Source organism: Pecten maximus, chromosome 13 (assembly GCF_902652985.1).
Source record: "Pecten maximus chromosome 13, xPecMax1.1, whole genome shotgun sequence".
Lineage (NCBI taxonomy): Eukaryota > Metazoa > Mollusca > Bivalvia > Pectinida > Pectinidae > Pecten > Pecten maximus.
Window position 1 is genome coordinate 32,051,676 of NC_047027.1, and position 20,448 is coordinate 32,072,123.

The 20,448-nt window shown below is 34.4% G+C and overlaps 1 protein-coding gene and 1 long non-coding RNA gene across 2 annotated transcripts; both read left to right on the plus strand.

Annotated features, from left to right (window-relative positions):
* The first annotated feature begins 1,622 nt into the window (after positions 1-1,622).
* Positions 1,623-13,491, plus strand: LOC117340667 (cell adhesion molecule 3-like). Its single transcript, XM_033902431.1, has 9 exons — positions 1,623-1,715; positions 2,761-3,180; positions 5,819-6,166; positions 8,938-9,285; positions 11,208-11,246; positions 11,655-11,741; positions 11,989-12,010; positions 13,137-13,189; positions 13,439-13,491. The coding sequence occupies exons 1-9, from the start codon at positions 1,667-1,669 to the stop codon at positions 13,489-13,491; spliced, it is 1,419 nt and encodes a 472-aa protein (XP_033758322.1). The 5' UTR covers positions 1,623-1,666.
* Positions 13,492-14,367: 876 nt separating this feature from the next.
* On the plus strand, positions 14,368-17,278 carry LOC117340247. The gene is made up of 3 exons (XR_004535413.1): positions 14,368-14,398; positions 16,346-16,413; positions 16,851-17,278. It is a non-coding gene; the product is annotated as an uncharacterized LOC117340247 (long non-coding RNA).
* The last annotated feature ends 3,170 nt before the right edge of the window (positions 17,279-20,448 follow it).

Sequence of the window (20,448 nt, forward strand, 5' to 3'; positions counted from 1 at the left end):
ACTATTGACACAACGAGGGTGCAATAGAAAGAAAATGTAATGAAATAGTTTCTTCGGGCTGGTAAGTATATATGGGCATTTATATTGTATCTATATAGGAACATATTATATAGAATTAATATAGGGGCATTGATGTGATCTCTATAGGGATATTTAATAAGGAGCATTGATATGATCAATACATGGACATTTAAATAGAGGAATTTGTTTGACAGGATTGAACTGTATTAAAGACATAAACATTTATTTTAGTTTTACATCTAAATGCAAATGGCGGCTTTGGATAATAAAAATTCCATCGCGTGAGGCATTTCAATGAATAAAAATAGTCATATAGGATACTATCAAGGCACGTGGTCATAGTAAGACGGATGTTTTCAGGAGCATGTTCGTATTGGTTATTACTAAGCCATGATGTGTATTGACAATTGATCATCGACAAGTTGCAATATAGTAGTGTTTCAATTATAGGCGTGTACAATATATCACTAGATCTGCTATTTAGATGACCCGAAAGGCAAGAAACCCCACAAACAGATGACGTCATAATTATTTTTTCAATGCGTATACGCTAATTTGTTCGCAGTCAGAGTTTACTAAGCTGAAGAATATATATACAAAAAGACCTGAAAAAACACGAAAACTGGGCGGAACAATTGGGGATGAAATTTAATGCCAAAATGTGCTACATACTCTACATGAAGAACAAGATAAATTGTACACCCTACATGGACATATACTCCAACAAGTGCAAAATAATCCATACATTGGCCTACTAATCTCAGATACATATAACACATATAACTAGTGTCGTTAGGAAAGTAAACTCAACATTACATTTTGAAAGGCTTGAGAAAATTCAAAGACAGGCGGCCGGATTCATACCCAAAACCTCCAAAAAACAGTCCAGAAAAAGGTTGCATGACAAAATGCTCCAAAAATTGGATTTACCATCACCCCAATCCAGACGAACATCAAAGCGCCTCATTTTTATGTTCAAAACTGTTATGGGTTAGTCCCAGCTATACAACCATCTGTTTTCCTCCAAAAATCAAGACAGAAGAGAATTATCAAAACAACAAGGAACTTGAATTTTTTTTATCTCAGAATATAGTAGACACAAACGTCAACAACAACAGCAGACCCTACCAAGTTCACAGCTCTAAAACTACTCAACACAAGAACTCGGTCTTTACAAGGACAGTAGCTGACTGGAACCATCGTTGCGACAATATTGTGAGCGCCGAAACAGTGGAGGGATTCTAACTTTCCCTCTCAAAGCAGCACCAATTAAGAGATGTTCCCCCTCTCTCTCCGTCACGAAAAAGAACAGGTTTGGTACATGCGACGTACCCACACAGATACATATAGTGATGAAGCTCAATCGGTATCCTTTCATTTGTTTTTACTCGACCTGTAATCCCCTCGAGCTAACTCCAAAGTCTGCTTACTAAACAAAACACAGAATACTGGTTACAAGTGATATATTCAGATGACACGCTTTGACTTCCGGAAATATCTCATCATAATTGGACATGTTTTCAACCGGATTTGACGTTTGCGTCTATGATACTCATGCATCTACACAGATTGATTTCAACAGACGGCTTAGTGTGTATGATAAATGTAGACATCTAAATCATCTTCTTGGTTTCAAATATTCAGTATGACGACTGTTTGGGTGGTGTCAGTGATACTTGTGATCCTGTACTCGGGTAAGTCAATCTACTTTAATGAGTACCTATAATACGATAGGTCTTACAACCTTTTTAACGTTATATGATATCAATGTTTATGATAATAATTACTTCATACTTCTGTGATAACTCCCATCTATTGTGGTAGAAAATGTTTAGATAGGCGATTGATCTAATTTCAATTTTCCAGGAAATAAATCTATTAAGACTACTACACAAATAAGACACAGTTGACGTGGTCGTTGTGTAGTCATTTAAGGGAACTCATTCATTTAAGATCGATTTATTAAATTTGGAACCTGACTTTCCGTGTTCTTTGAATATGCTAAAATATCCGGCATGACCGTGTGTGTTACTTCCAATTCACAATTCGAGGTTGACACGTGCTTTTAATTACACCACAAAAACAAAGGTATCTGGTATGAATACATTGTTATAAAGATATGTAACACCCTTCACCCAGAAATAGATCGCTATAAACATATGTTTTATCCCATACTTCACAAGGTTATCCGGCGGTTTCTAGGGAAAAGATAAACCGATCTTACACGGGTTAAGTAAAGACAGCTGCCACGCGCTATATGACGCTGTAACAATAACGTAACGTCATCATTTTACATTGAGTAACCAAGTCGTAAATGATGACGTCATCAATTTTGACGCACATTCCAAGGAGCATTGAAGATGGTGCGATGAAATACTTTCATATAAACTTACGTTTGGTTCGCAAGTATGTGAGAAAAATAACCAATCATGGGTCTGTTCCAGGAACAAGGATATCTCTACCCTCGTGTAAGAGTTTGGCTGGCCAGCACTCAGCATTTAGCCTCGTGCTGACTGGCTAAACTCTTACACTCGGGTTGAGATATCCCTGTCCACGGAACAGACCCATGATAGATTCTATTAATCTCCCATGCGCCAAGAAAGGAGATCGTTATCAAAATATACAATCCATCCATCGCCCATTGGGCATTTTCCTCAAAAAGGTAGTAGGAAATCTGGAGGCCTGTTCTAAATTTCAAAGTTCTTTTTATTTTAAAATACAACGTGTTACCTATTACAGCTGAAGTACACGGTGATATATCTGTCACATCGACAGTTAACCCAGTAGGACTTATAGGGAACAATGACGTGGAACTTGTGTGTACATACAGTCTGTCGTCGTTCTATGATAGAGTGACTACAATGGTGTGGTGCAGGGAGACATCTAAAGACTCCGGAAGATACGAAGAATTAGCAACGTTTTATCCACCGGGAAAAAGTCAAGACCGCGCGACATTAAAAAACTTATCAAATCCTTCTGTGTTTGAGCGAATAGTTCTAACCAATCCTACGGAATCCTCCCTCACAGCAAAAATGAAGTTTACAAGTGTGGTGTGCGGTGACGAACGTAAATATCAATGTGCTGTACTTGCAAAAAAAGCATATACAAATTCCAGCATGTGGGCGAAACCAACCATTGACACCATTCTTAGAGTCACAGGTAAGGATGTGTCGACGTATGTCATCATTTTATGTAATACTTTGTCGACGTATGTCGTCATTTTATATTATGCTGTCGAAATATGTCATCAATGTATATGATACTATGTCGACGTATGTCATTATTTTATATAATACTGTGTCGACGTATGTCCTTATTTTATATAATACTGTGTCGGCGTATGTCATCATTTTATGTGATACTTTGTTAACGCAAGTCCTCTTATACCACACCATTTTATACATATGAATGTGTTATAATTGGAATGAGGCCCGAATCAACCAGCGAGACCATTCTTACAGTCAATTTGTAATAATGTGTCGACGTATGTCATCATTTTATGTGATTCTATGTCGACGTATGTCATGATTTTATGTGATTCTATGTCGACGTGTGTCATCATCTTTTATCCATTTGCTGCTGAATACATTGTGTCTAGATTTAAATATCCAAATAGTGTCTTAAGTAATTATCTGTGTGTTTCGTTATCGGGTTCGTACCAGGTGCACAAAATAGATACGGTATCAAATAACGAAACGCAATCGAATCTCAACGAATACCCAAGATGGCGCCATCATTCGTTTAAAACAACTTATCTTATTTATAAAACATCATCGCAAATAAACAAAAGTCCTTCTCGCGATTTTAACAAAAATATCAAAAATAAGGAATCCGTGTTCTGCCATCTCTGACCACGTCTGTTAAAACTACGGTACAATCTGTTGTTTCTCAAACAGTGTTTCATCTACGTCTTAAAATCACAGAAATTTAATTTTCAAAACTATATTGTTTTCCTTTGTTTTTTTGGTTTTCGCACTCCCATTTATGATTTATTGGTGATGTCTTAGTGTTTTCTCACTGATGTGTCCTAGAACGACGACACCGTAGTTTGTTTCAGTTTCGTATTCATTCCCCGGCGTATATTGTACCTATCGCTAAAGTCGTTTTTATAATGTTTTACCCTTTTGTATTTTTGTGTAATTCTTAATTATTACAACTTATACAATATTTAAGAAAACCCACAATTTGTCCAAGATGAATAGCATTACAATAAGTTTTCAAAGATCCAAGTGACAATCTGTTCCTCCGGAAGTCAAATATATATCTATGAAATATATATGAAAAGAAATAGCCTATGGCCTCGTAGCGCTCTGGACAACAGATGACTGGTTTCAAGTAGTACTCTATTGTGGCTACTTAGCTTTTTACATGACACAGATTAAAGATCCGTTTTTCACAACATGCGCGTGAAAAAAGTCACGACTGCCGAGTTAATCGGATATCGTATTACAATATACTGTGAATCATTCTAAAGAGTAGTGAGCAATTTAAAAGTAACATCATGGTGTGGTGAAATGACACGTCCTTTCCGCTTATGATTGCTGTTTTGTAATAAGCGATGTATAGCATAGTTTTCCAGTTAAAGAAATAAAAGTCTAACTACAATAAATATCAGTGACTCAATGTATTTAATAAAGGATTAATTTTCGTTCCTTATTAAATATATAATCATTAATTAAGATATAACATAAGCGCCCGTAATATAAAATGATCAAACGGCATAGCAGCAACTTAGTACATGGAAACATCGCTGTATATATGAACTACAGCAGACATTTGTTAGTGAGCCTATCAAATTATCAGTAAAGAAATCCCAGTGATTCAGCGTTATGACAACACTAATCCTAAAACTTGATCTCGAATCTGAAAATTTCAATGTTTCTTCTGCTCAAAGCAGCCATCGATTGCTATAGCTCTCAATGACTCCGTCAAAGTATCCCGTAGAAATAGATACTTAAATAAATATGTTATTCCTCCATCGACTATTCGGTGTTTACCCATAATAGGAAAAGACGCGAGCAGATCACCAACAAAACGGTCCTCTTAATTTAACGATGTGAGACTTGTAAAAGTTTGATAGGTTTTAAATCAAGACCAGATTTAAAAACTAACTTGTAATCAATATCAGCAGGAGTGCAAGTTATATTTTTTTCACAACGACAGTAAAACCAGAAGGATCGTAGGGAATTTTGAAATGGAACTTGTATGTACATAGTTTGTCGTCAGTTGTTACTGTGTTGGAGATAGTAGGCACAGGGGAAAATCTAAAGACTCCAGAAAATACGAAAAATAGGAACGTTTTATCCAACCTCCCGCGATATTAGAAAACTTAACAAACCCTTCTGTGTTTGGACGAGTAGTTCTAGCAAAGATAAAGTTTACACGTGCGATGTGCGGTGACGGACGTAGATAACTATGTTTTATACCTAGAATAGCTATTCAACTAGTGAGGGCATTCTAACAGTCACAAGTAAGGCTATGTCGACGTATGTCGTCATTTTATATAATACTGTGTCGACGTATTTCATCATCAATTTATATAATACTGTGTCAACGTATGCCATTATTTAATATAATACTGTGTTGACGTGTGCTATCTTTTAATAACAAAAAAAAAATGTATTTTTGATTGATTTTTTTTTTAAGATTTTTTTTCTTGATTCGACAGGTCCAAATTATATTTCTCTTGGTCAGGTAATTTATTTTGTTGTTTAACTCCCTTTCATGTATTTAACACACTTCAATTTAATTTTAACGTGATTTGTTACTTTCGAAATACGTTTATCATTTGATACAGCAACTCCCAATACCACTTCCTTTGGTGAAGTAGAAATGGTCCCAGCGTCGAATATAGAGGAGGGACAGACAGTCCAGTTCACGTGTACCAGTAACGTTGGTCGGCGGGCCGGGACGTTCCTGTGGACCAAGTACAGGAGTATATCTGATTCCATGGGTAGTACCGTAACCTCTACCACACAGACATTCCCCAGTACCGACTGTACCTACACCGGAAGTAGTGTTATCTCCATAGTGATGACCAAGGACGACGATGGCGTCATCATCAGGTGTACCATACAACAGGAAACTATCTCTGACCAATCAAACAAGGCCTACTATAGACAAACTAATCCCATCAGGGTTTGTGGTAAGTCTTTGCCAGGAATTTAAAATTGTGTCTTTAGATTTGTTGTGATGTTCCTGTTATCGTTAATGATAACGAATAACTCACTGGTGCTGTCGTCATACCGTCTAAGACTACTATTGACGTGATTAACGTTGATCCTTAAGTTTTTTTTATCTCTCCATAATTTTTACTTAAAAGAATGAAACCCAAAATATGCTACCAATTGGCCAAAATATAATAGGTGATTATAACCTATAATTACTTTGCATTGTCGGATTCCAAATGATCGTACATATCATATCCGTGATGACATGTGCACTGAATAATGGCATGAGTAGTCTACTGCCATATTTCATATGCTACTAAAAACGTCATTATATGTCGACGTATGTCATCATTTTATGTGATTCTATGTCGACGTATGTCATGATTTTATGTGATTCTATGTCGACGTGTGGCATCATCTTTTATCCATTTGCTGCTGAATACATTGTGTCTAGATTTAAATATCCAAATAGTGTTTTAAGTAATTATCTGTGTGTGTCTTTATCGGGTTCGTACCAGGTGCACAAAATAGATACGGTATCAAGTAACGAAACGCAATCGAATCTCAAGCGAATACTCAAGATGGCGCCATCATTCGTTTAAAACAACCTATCTTATTTATAAAACATCATCGCAAATAAACAAAAGTCCTTCTCGCGATTTTAACAAAAAGAACTTTTTATATCAAAAATAAGGAATCCGTGTTCTGCCATCTCTGACCATGTATGTTAAAACAAACGGTACACTCTGTTGTTTCTCAAACAGTGTTTCATCTATGTCTTAAAATCACAGAAATTTAATTTTCAAAACGATATCGTTTTCCTTTGTTTTGTCGATTTTCGCACTCCCATTTATGATTTATTGGTGATTTGTTAGTGTTTTCTCACTGATGTGTCCTAGAACGACGACACCGTTGTTTGTTTCAGTTTCGTATTCATTCCCCGGCGTATACTGTACCTATCACTAAAGCCGTATTTAAAATGTTTTACCCTTTTGTATTTTTGTGTAATTCTTAATTATTACAACTTATACAATATTCAAGAAAACCCACAATTTGTCCAAAATGAATAGCATTACAATAAGTTTTCAAAGATCCAAGTGACAATCTGTTCCTCCGGAAGTCAAATATATATCTATGAAATATATATGAAAAGAAATAGCCTATGGCCTCGTAGCGCTCTGGACAACAGATGACTGGTTTCAAGTAGTACTCTATTGTGGCTACTTAGCTTTTTACACGACACAGATTAAAGATCCGTTTTTCACAACATGTGCGTGAAAAAAAAGTCACGACTGCCGAGTTAATCGGATATCGTATTACCATATACTGTGAATCATTCTAAAGAGTAGTGAGAAATTTAAAAGTAACATCATGGTGTGGTGAAATGACACGCCCTTTCCGCTTATGATTGCTGTTTTGTAATAAGCGATGTATAGCATAGTTTTCCAGTTAAAGAAATAAAAGTCTAACTACAATAAATATCAGTGACACAATGTATTTAATAAAGTATTAATTTTCGTTCCTTATTAAATATATAATCATTAATTAAGATATAACATAAGCGCCCGTGATATAAAATGATCAAACGGCATATCAGCAACTTAGTACATGGAAACATCGCTGTATATATGAACTACAGCAGACATTTGTTAGTGGGCCCATCAAATTATCAGTAAAGATATCCCAGTTATTCAGTGTTATGACAACACGAATCCAAAACTTGATCTCTATTCTGAAAATTGGAACCACAAAATTTCAATGTTTCTTCTGCTCAAAGCAGCCACCGATTGCTTTAGCTCTCAATGACTCCGTCAAAGTATCCAGTAGAAATAGATACTTAAATAAATATGGTATTCCTCCATCGACTATTCGGTGTTTACCCATGATAGGAAAAGACGCGAGCAGATCACCAACAAAACGGTCCTCTTAATTTAACGATGTGAGACTTGTAAAAGTTTGATAGGTTTTAAATCAAGACCAGATTTAAAAACTAACTTGTAATCAATAGCAGCAGGAGTGCAAGTTATATTTTTTTCACAACGACAGTAAAACCAGAAGGATCGTAGGGAATTTTGAAATGGAACTTGTATGTACATAGTTTGTCGTCAGTTGTTACTGTGTTGGAGATAGTATGGCACAGGGGAAAATCTTAAGACTCCAGAAAATACGAAAAAATAGGAACGTTTTATCCAACCTCCCGCGATATTAGAAAACTTAACAAACCCTTCTGTGTTTGGACGAGTAGTTCTAGCAAAGATAAAGTTTACACGTGCGATGTGCGGTGACGGACGTAGATAACTATGTTTTATACCTAGAATAGCTATTCAACTAGTGAGGGCATTCTAACAGTCACAAGTAAGGCTATGTCGACGTATGTCGTCATTTCATATAATACTGTGTCGACGTATGTCGTCATTTTATATAATACTGTGTCGACGTATGTCGTCATTTTATATAATACTGTGTCGACGTATTTCATCATCAATTTATATAATACTTTGTCAACGTATGCCATCATTTAATATAATACTGTTGACGTGTGCTATCTTTTAATAACAAAAAAATATATATATTTGAATTTTTTTGTTTTTAAGTTATTTTTTTCTTGATTCGACAGGTCCAAATTATATTTCTCTTGGTCATTTAATTTATTTTGTTGTTTAACTCCCTTTCATGTATTTAACACACTTCAATTTAATTTCAACGTGATTTGTTACTTTCGAAATACGTTTATCATTTGATACAGCAACTCCCAATACCACTTCCTTTGGTGAAGTAGAAATGGTCCCAGCGTCGAATATAGAGGAGGGACAGACAGTCCAGTTCACGTGTACCAGTAACGTTGGTCGGCCGGCCGGGACGTTCCTGTGGACCAAGTACAGGGGTATATCTGATTCCGTGGGAACAACCGTAACCTCTACCACACAGACATTCCCCAGTACCGACTGTACCTACACCGGAAGTAGTGTTATCTCCATAGTGATGACCAAGGACGACGATGGCGTCATCATCAGGTGTACCATACAACAGGAAACTATATCTGACCAATCAAACAAGGCCTACTATAGACAAACTAATCCAATCAAAGTGGATTGTAAGTCTTTGCCAGGAATTTGAAATTGTGTCTTTAGATTTGTTGTGATGTTCCTATTATCGTTAATGATAACGAATAACTCACTGGTGCTGTCGTCATACCGTCTAAGACTACTATTGACGTGATTAACATTGATCCTTAAGTATTTTTATCTCTCCATAATGTTTGCATAATAGCAATAATATAGTTTAAAGCCACTACCCTTAATTTTGATCAAGTCTTTTTTCAGTCAGCATACTTCCATCCATGATTTTCTAGTTATCATCATATCATATCATATCCTCAAGGGTCTGTCGGCCCCCTTAAGTTCCGCCACCCTCTTTATAACTGTAGCACATTAAGGGAAATCTTCCCCTAGTGTTGCTACCATATCATTATGAATATCCTTAGGTATTAAACCTTTTTATGCAAATATTGGATGACTTCTCTTCTACCGATTTTGTCCATTTTGTGAAAGCCGCCTGTCTTGTTTACTTTATAATGCTACCTCGTCGATATAAACTAACCTAATGAGACCAGTCCTTGGGTACACGGCCCTATATAGTCAAATAATATTAGGACTTAAAAATAACATAATTGAGCACCACCTTCAATACGAGGCTCACAACATATCAAGCACCCCTCATAATAATGACATTGTCTCCTCGTGATTTTATGAAATGTCAACTAGACGGCGACATTTTTAAAGGAGGGACCAAACAATGTTCGCCTTTTCTCCTGTTACCCGATGACCTTGTACAAACAGCTAACGTCAAGTGAGTTTTTTATTTAAAACTAAACTGAATACTGCGGAAATGGGCGCGTATTTAACTTCTCCACGAGGTAGGCTAACAACCAATGGCTGAAGTGTACAGCTACTATAGAATATTCGACCACGTTACTACTAAATCTGTGTCAATACACGCTGTGTTTGACAACCATAGTTAATTCGAGACGGAAATTGTGGATTGCAAATATATCAATAAGTTCAAAAATGTAACAGACATCAAACAAATATGTTAAGTTGTTTATTTTACAATGTTAAAAATACTGTGTTTACGTAGATTCACTGAAACTGTAATATCTTAGAAAAACAGTTGTCATACTTTCTAAATCGGAACACAACCCGATTTTTATTTTCTTCGTACGGTATTTCAACAGTTTTCTCGATGTAAATATAAGAAGTGTACCTCATTTTGACTGGGTATACGTTAAAATGTCGCAGTTGGCAATGAATATATTCTATGTTCTAGCGCGCTAACCATATAAAAATGCCGTTGCCAACTGCGGGTATACTTCCGTATAAACAGTCAAAATGAGGTTCAATCCTTAAATAGGTTGTAGTTATGTGTCTAATACAATAGAAATTCTTTCGGTGGAAAATGGTCGGGTACCTGTTCTTCTCTACTATTGGTAAAGCTGTAAAATATAAATGTGTCTAAGCTGGGTACTAAACATTGGATATACAGAAATTGGCGATGTTTTTAATGAAATGACGTGAGGACGAAATTTAAATACGGATGTATTGTTCAACACACCAAATCACTACAGTCACTTATTTTTACTATAAACATTGAAAGTGTCAATGTAAAGAATCATGTAACATGCATAACATAACTGCAATGTCCAATGACTTCAGTGATTTTTAACTTTTTAAACACTAAACATGTATTTATAGATCCATAGAGCGATGTAACCAATTAACAATATAAGAAAAAAATAATAATGCTTTACTACAAATAGTGTGTCCTGGGAAAGGCGACTTTATTTGGGTTTTTTTTTTTTTTTTGTATATCTATATTCAATGTTAAAAATGTAAACGTTTATAGTGTCTCGTAAGTCTGATAAGGCTGGATATTTTATTGTCTTATATGTATGCGATTTGTGTATTTTGATGTATTTAAAATGTTTGGCACTATATCTTATCTTATCTAATATTACAGCTCCAGATCCATCCATGGGGGAAACGACATATGGAGGCGGTAAAGTTCTTTATAACTCACTTTAAAGACGCCATAAAGTTGGAAATATACAAACAGTTCACTTCTTTAATAATGGATGATTCAGTTGGGTTTTTTTTTCTTGTTTTTTTTTTTGTTGTAATTATGTATTTATCTATTTACTATTTAAATTTTGAAATGTTCGACAGATACGTCTTATGATGGTGGACATCAAAATCTCATTGACAAGTATAATAATGTCTTATGTTCTGTATCATTTAATGTGATTGATATTTGGTGATCTTACCTAGAATGAGAAGACGCTAGCCCTACAGTAACACCTGGGCGTACTCCTCTTGTACAGTGTAAGAATTTCCATTTTGATAATCCTGCGTTCTGTTACATATATATATATATATATCTTTATTACCACGTGTGTTTATTTTACAGAAGTAATTAGCACTGTGGGGATGATACTGTTGTCTATATCGGTGATCCTGTTGTCATTGACCGTCGGACTTGGGATATTTATCAGTCGTGAGTACAAATCATATTAAGTAGCGATAAATTGATGAATTCGAATATTGAATATTAAGGTGATATTTATATATCACCAGTTAAGCCTAGGGTTAGCTCTTATTTCATACCACTCCTTGCATCTAGTGATATTGTTAAATGTTTTGTATATTGATGCCAATATCTCATAGACCATAATTATACTCAAAAATGTTTTTGGTTCGAAATGAAAAACGGTAAAATTCATAACAGTCTGATTTCATTACAGACAACAAAAGACTTCCTTTTTCGTAAGTATTAAACACAATAAATTAGACATTTATAAACTTTAAGTCATTTCAACGAAATATTCGTAGAAAATCTTTATGGGCCATTAAAATTCGCGAAAATTAGTTACTGCGATATAGTTTCAATAAGTCGGGGGGCTTTAAAAAGCAAAATTAGGTCGCCGCGACAAATAAGTTCTATCTTGGTTCACAATAATCAACTTTGTATCTTTGTAATAACTTGTGCTAATTTGTGAATTGATTCCTGACTCAATGAATTATTAACTTGTTCCGTATTTTAAGGAATTTTCTACCACAATACACTGTGTTATTCAACTCTCAGACCATCAGTTAATCATTACAGCTGTTGATTAACAATCTGTTTATACCACACGTGGTATAAACTCTGTACGCATTTTGATTGGCTAACACGGTGGGACTTTGACCCAAGCTGCAATTGTTATTGACGTCATCAATAATCTAATGACGTCACATCACCGGGTCCCGGACGTCACCGGTACACTTTATTTGCATACGCGAAATTATACTTGGCCACGTTTCCCTTTGATTCAAGCCGATATTATTGTGGTAGAAACAGGTCACACGACTCGTGATTGTTGGATATGGAATTTATTTCACACTCGTAAGTTATTTTTTAAAAGTTGCAAAAAACACTCGCTAAAGCTCGTGTCTTTTGTAACTTTGAAAAAATAACTCACTCGTGTGAAATAAATTCCATATCCAACAACCACTCGTTGTGTAACCTCTATGTAAATAATCTAATTGTAATTATATAAATTCTAGTTGTTTACAGGTTACGTATACAGAAATATTTAACCACGCTATATATATTTAGTTACTTTTGTTAAGGAACTATCACAAAGGTTTTGTATATCAAATAAGTGGTTTATAAATTCCCTTTCCGTTTCTATAGATATTCTAATTTTACTTCAGTCGTTAGGTAAAGGACACAAAAGCAGGTTACGTTTACAGAAATATTAAGCCACGCTATCAGTATCTAGTTCCTTTTGTTAAGAAAAGACAACTTTGAACGATCAATAATACTTTGTATACCAAATAACAGGTCGGTAGAGTCCCCTTCCGTTTCAGTACAGACGTATTCACTTGATTGTGATAACTTCATTTCCAGCCAAACGCCAATTACGGAGATTTCGGCGAGGTTTCCTATGGCTCTTCCTTCAGGTAAAGTAAAGAAAATCGCCCATAAATATCTAAATATGATACTAACAATAAAGATGATTACCTTTTTTAACATCTGAGAGAATTGTTCCAAAGATACAGAAAAATAGTAGTTTTAAATGTTTATTTTATCTTATATAGTTATGACAGGATTTGTCTAAAAGACATTAATGTTTCATTTTATCATCACCTTAAAAACTAGTCAAGAGAAAATAAATTAAACTTCATCATACAAATGTTCCCTCCTTCCAGGATTCGTCAATCACCATAAATATCGTAACCCTCGGAGGCGACTAAAAGCTTGAAAACGGTAGAAAGAAAAAAAAGTTATCATTCAGTATATTCCATAATTTCCATTACTGCATGAACTGAACCAGGTCCCTCCAGTATGTGATATCTGACAGACTGATTTCGTGTCGTAGATCGGGATTATATATTTTTTGTAGTACGTGACTTACAACAGTATAATCAATTTACGTCTTCATTGAAACCAGAATTTCACATAGAGTTTTACATAGAGTTATATAGAGTTTTACATAGAGTTTTACATAGAGTTTTACATCGAGTTTTACATAGAGTTTTACATAGAGTTTTACATAGAGTTATATCGAGTTTTACATAGAGTTTTACATAGAGTTTTACATAGTTTTACATCGAGTTTTACATCGAGTTTTACATAGAGTTTTACATAGAGTTATATCGAGTATTACATAGAGTTATATCGAGTTTTACATAGTTATATCGAGTTTTACATCGAGTTTGACATAGAGTTTGACATCCAGTTTTACATCGAGTTTTACATCGAGTTATATCGAGTTTTACATCGAGTTTTACATCGAGTTTTACATAGAGTTTTACAGTTTTACATCGAGTTTTACATAGTTTTACATCGAGTTTTGCATCGAGTTTTACATCGAGTTTTGCATCGAGTTTTACATCGAGTTTTAAATCGAGTTATATCGAGTTTTACATAGAGTTTTACATAGAGTTTTACATAGAGTTATATCGAGTTTTACATCGAGTTTTACATCGAGTTTTGCATAGAGTTCTTTCGAGTTTTACATAGAGTTTTACATAGAGTTTTACATAGAGTTCTACATCGAGTTTTACATAGAGTTTTACATAGAGTTTTATACATCGAGTTTTACATCGAGTTTAACATCGAGTTTCTATCGTGTTTGCAGAAAATAGGGGCCAAACGGAAGACCAAAGGTAAAATGATTTTATTGTTTATAGTATCAATTTTTTATATTGTTTTATTGTTTATGATACTTATTTTGATATTTTTTTTGTTTTGTTTATGATATGTATTTTGATATCATTTTATTGTTTATACAGGTCATTTGATATTTTTTTCATTATTTATACAATTATACTAATTAGTTTGACATTATTTCATTGTCTGTACATATATAACAATTGTTTTGATATTGTTTTATTTCCTTTACTATTCATTGTCTATATTATTACACTAAACATTTTGATATTTGATTTTATACAATTTATTTTGATATCATTTTATTGTTTATACTTTTTATTTTGATGTCATTTTATTGCTTATTGCTATATGTTTAAGAAATAATTAACGATGACTCGTGCATTGTTGCAGGATATACAACGAGAACGAAGGATATTTTGCAATTAAATTAATAACGAAGGCCACAGGCCTAGTTACATTTTTGTATTAATTAAAATTGCAAAATATCCGAGTCCGAGTTGTATATCCTGCAACAATACACGAGTCAAAGTTGATTATTTCTATTCTACCATGTACTGTTTAGTTCTGATATCGACCTCTTTCTAATAGAAAAACAGCAAAGAAACCCCGGAAAACCTTGTAATTTAGTTCTTGAGTATTGCATTATTTGTTGATGAAATATACATTTCTTTACGGGCACTACAGTACTACGATCAAGAGCATCTATAATATGGCATTGATTATGAAAATTAAAACAAAAAGGATAAAGAAAAGAAAAAAAGGGGGGGGGGGGGGGGGGGGCTCCGTAGGATTCGAACTCGCGTCGTCATAAAAATTAATGAAAGACTAACCCATTAGCCCACTCGGCTATTGTAACCTTATAAGAATTATGTGAATATTAGATATAAAGTTGTAACAGCCGTGACTCACGCGCGTGTATTATTGGAAAATAATACATGGTTTTAAACCAATCAAAACTGGCGTTGCAAAGCAAACATGGTAGAATGTGATATTATTTTCCTCTGTGTGGTTGGTGATAGGACATACACCGGACGGTATAGAGAGGCAGGTGTTGACTGAATACCGTCCGTGTATCAGACGTTAGGACAGGCACCGGGCGGTATAGGGTGGTAGGTATTGACTGAATACGTCTGTGTATCAGACGTTAGGACAGACACTGGGCGGTATAGGGTGGTAGGTATTGACTGAATACGTCTGTGTATCAGACGTTAGGACAGACACCGGGTGGTATAGGGAGGTAGGTGTTGACTGAATGCCGTCTGTTTATCAGACGTTAGGACAGACACCTGACGGTATAGAGAGGTAGATGTTGACTGAATATCATCTGTGTATCACACGTTAGGACAGACACCGGACGGTATAGAGAGGTAGGTGTTGACTGAATATCGTCTGTGTATCAGACGTTAGGACAGACACCGGGTGGTATAGGGAGGTAGGTATTGACTGAATACCGTCTGTGTATCACACGTTAGGACAGACACCGGACGGTACAGAGAGTTAGGTATTGACTGAATACCGTCTGTGTATCACACGTTAGGACAGACGGAACGGTATAGAGAGGTAGGTGTTGACTGAATACCGTCTGTGTATCACACGTTAGGACAGACACCGGACGGTACAGAGAGTTAGGTATTGAATGAATACCGTCTGTGTATCAGACGTTAGGACAGACTGAACGGTATAGAGAGGTAGGTGTTGACTGAATATCGTCTGTGTATCACACGTTAGGACAGACACCGGACGGTATAGAGAGGTAGGTGTTGACTGAATATCGTCTGTGTATCACACGTTAGGACAGACACCGGGTGGTATAGAGGGGTAGGTGTTGAGTGTATACACGATCAGCTCCCTGACGAGACTTTCATTGGAATGCACCGATAAGTCATGAGTACGATAACACACAGGCACCATTATAATATGTGCGTCTTGGTTTCTTACAGAAACTATGATGTGTTAATTGGGAGACCCGCCCCCAATGTTTACGACGAGCTCTCTGGACCTGAGGCTGGTAAGAATTATCTCCCTTAGTATATGTGCTAGATGGTTTACTACATTGTAAAGTGATGAATGCACGTTTATATCCTCTACATTTTCTAATTAATCTGTGTCAGTCTTTATCATATTGCATCAAAGTGTGCCCTAACCCTAACCCACCAAAGTATCGGGACACAAACTTTGACGTTGTGGTCATCTATCAATTTAAAAGGATCCAAGCGCAAACTGGACATAGAATGCCATATTTGTCAACTTTCGCACAAATGTTCCGCGATGAAATATAGTTCCCGGTTTCCGTGGCTATACTGACGATTTGGTTGTTTATCTAAATGAACGTTTTAAAACTTTAAATTTAATATTGCTTTAATTAGAAATACTGGAGAATTAATTCACGTGCTTATATATGACAGGTTTATCCGAAAATAAATATACACTTTTCTTATGTTGTAGGCCATACCCGACAATACGTCAACGTCGTCTTTACCGGGGATAATCCATACCAGGATGACATAGAGGTCACTGAGAACAACAGATAATATCAACGTATTGTCATATTAAGTCGATGTACTCAATCTCAACAACCATGTCAAGATATTCTTCATGTTAATTTGTAATAAAGATAGCAGGATAAATTTAGTATTGTTATGTTACAACCGTGTATAAATATTCCTCATCTCAATTGATTGGTTTAACTAGAGAGTTATAAACCAGCCTCCTAGTTAAACAAGATAGTTACATGTATAAACTAGCGTCTTAGTTAAACTAAATAGTTATAAACAAGCGTTCTAGTTAAACTCGAGAGTTATAAACTAACGTCTTAGTTAAACTAGAGAGTTATAAGCTGGCGTTTTATTTGAGCTAGATAGTTATAAACTAGCGTCTTAGTTAAACTATATAGTTATAAACTAGCGTCTTAGTTTAACTAGAGAGTTATAAACCAGTGTCCTCGTTAAACTAGACAGTTATGAGCCAGCGTCCTAGTTAAACTAGATAGTTATTAAATAGTGTCCTAGTTAAAATAGAGTTATTAACTAGCCTCCTAGTTTAACTAGATAGTTATTAAATAGCGTCGTATTTAAAATAGAGAGTTATTAACTAGCCTCCTATTTGAACTAGATAGTTATTAAATAGCGTCCTAGTTTATATAAGAGAGTTATTAAATAGCGTCCTAGTTAATATATAGAGTTATTAAATAGCGTCCTAGTTAAACTAGAGAGTTATTAACAAACCTCCTAGCTAAACTAGAGAGTTACTAACTAGCCTCCTAGTTAAAATAGAGTTATTAACTAGCCTCCTAGTTTAACTAGATAGTTATTAAATAGCGTCGTATTTAAACTAGAGAGTTATTAACTAGCCTCCTAGCTAAACTAGAGAGTTATTAACTAGCATCCTAGTTAAACTAGAGAGTTATTAAATAGCGTCCTAGTTAAACTAGAGAGTTATTAACTAGCCTTCTAGTTAAACTAGAGAGTTATTAATTAGCCCAGTTTTTAAACCTCTGGACAATAATATTTTGTAAAATCATGTACCTTACCATATACATATTTTTTATATAATTATCTTTTTATTCAAGTTTTTCGTCGATGGAAAGTACATAAAATACAAAAACTCCTTTACATACTCACACATACATACACAAAACCCTATTTATAAATCGTGTTTGCTTTCTCATACATATATACAGAAACAGAACAGAAACAATACGTCTTTTGGTGAAAAGCCCTTATTAACACACGTATATTATCTACATACCACACACATCCTATGATGTACATTTCTTATTCCATAATCGCAGACATGTACACACGTCATGTATGAGATCTAAATATTATACTTGTATACTCACACAATCTTATATAGATATATATCTCATTTACATACTTACATTTACACACATCCTATGATATATAGATACTCATAAACATGTACACATATGCTGTATGATATATATACATATATATGTATATCTTATTTGTATACTCACATGCATATACATAAACAAACATATGTCAGATATAACATTCTAAAACAGTGCATACACCTGAAGGTTTTCATATTTTATATGCACACAGATACATAAAACATTTGGAAAATCTCTGCTAGGGCCATATTTATTTCCATGTATATACCATATATACATACCCCGTACTACAGCATGATAAAGAGGGGGCAAAACGAACATACATATCTCTACTATCTATAGATCATAATAGATGAGAATTAATGAGATATCAGTAAAGAATTAAGATAAGGAAATTATTAAATTATTTAAGTGGCAAAAAGATTTTTAGAGGATAAATGCAGATTTAAAAAGACAACATTAAGTACATTGCATTTATAAGAGAAAATGAATTGGAATAACTGCCCAGGAAAAACAACAAGAACAAGAGGAAAGAAAACATAAATAAATGGGAAGAAAAAGAAATAGGATAGGTTGGGGCGAGATTGAGATGGAGGAACAGTACTAAGCAAACACTCACACAAATAGATGTATGTGCATATTTCACATTATAGAACTATATTCCATAGATAGATAGAAGCATAAAAAAATAACTGTATGTACAATAACCAAAAATTAATAAATACATAGAAGCATAAAAAAGAATAGCTATATCAGATGAATTAAGCATTATAGCTTAATTAGTTTTTTCTATTTTCTCCATTCATTTTCAAATTTAAGGTTTGTTTTTTTCATCTTTGCCAGTGGCAATGTATTTTTTAATCATATAATTATCTTTTATTAGATTTAAAAGAGCATTAATATTTGATGGTTTATGCATACATCTCATTCTATAAATATACTGCGTTATGATAATTATGATTTCATTATCCACTCTATTACTTGGAAGGAAATTCTGAGGCCAAATAGAAAAGATGTTTTGTTTACTGAGAACAGAATTAAAAGAGCTACCCATAATGAGTCAAAACTTTCAAGTAAACTTTGCACTTCCTCACATCCCCATAATATATGAGTTATTGTTTCTGGCTCAGCGTTGCATAGTATACATAGAGGGGAGACAACTAGTCCAATTTTAAAAAAGAAGTGAGTTTGTTGTTAGGATATGGTGAATTACTCTGAACTGAAACCACTGTAATTTTGTATTTGTTGTAACACATCAAGACATTTTATATATTTTACCCCGACATCTGGTTGTCTATGTTATTGAAGATGGTATTCCATTTTCTTGTGCCAGATGGTAGTGTCTGATTCGGTTATTGGGTTGTAAAAAAAATGTTGACCCTTTCCTGTCTTTAAGAGAAAAACAAGTAAATTGAAAGGAATGTAAGGATAGGTTACTTCTTGTTTGTGTGAATTAGATGAAGTAATACATTCTTTAGTAGACGATACAAGACCTTGATACTGTAATTTTTTGTATTTACTTGGTATTTTTCAATAAATGCTTCATATGTATAAAACAAATATGTGTTAACCTCCTTTATTATATCATTTATAATAACAATACCTTTCTTGTATAATTTTGTATAAAACACAACTCTCCCACCTATCTTGATTTTACCGTTATACCAGATGGACGATTTCAGTATGTTTTCCTGAAGGATGCTATCATGGTTTTTTGAACTTAGTAAGTAGAATGCCTTAAGAACAGCAAGCCAGAACTTATTGGACACTTATTTTCACATATTTTAATATATATTCAGAACTACAATTTGAAAGAAGATCAGTGTTAATATAAGTCTTAAGTACAGCCTGCCGTTTTTTACTAATCTGATAAAGTCTTCTGATCCAAGTAAGTTTAAGAGAGTTAATAAATGCAGTAAGATGTACCATTTTCAATCCCCCATCTGCATATGTTTTAGTAATAATTTCTCTTTTAATTTTGTCTGGTTTCCTATTCCATAAATATTCAAATAATAATGAGTTGAGCTTGCCAACAAATTTACTTTCTGGATTAGGTAATGCTATAAACAGGTGGTTAAATTGTGAATTGAGCAATTATTTAATTATATAATTTTTTCCAATAGGTGTTATGATCTTCAGGTCCAAATTTTAATCAAAGATTTCAGTCTAATGAGTTTTTTGTCAAAG

Bases quoted from the DNA above. Each gene is read 5' to 3' on its own strand.
- LOC117340667 (XM_033902431.1), top strand. From the start codon at position 1,667: ATGACGACTGTTTGGGTGGTGTCAGTGATACTTGTGATCCTGTACTCG. The intron at 6,167-8,937 runs GTAAGTCTTTGC...CATTTGATACAG, and splicing joins TAATCCCATCAGGGTTTGTG to CAACTCCCAATACCACTTCC. The intron at 9,286-11,207 runs GTAAGTCTTTGC...CTAATATTACAG, and splicing joins TAATCCAATCAAAGTGGATT to CTCCAGATCCATCCATGGGG.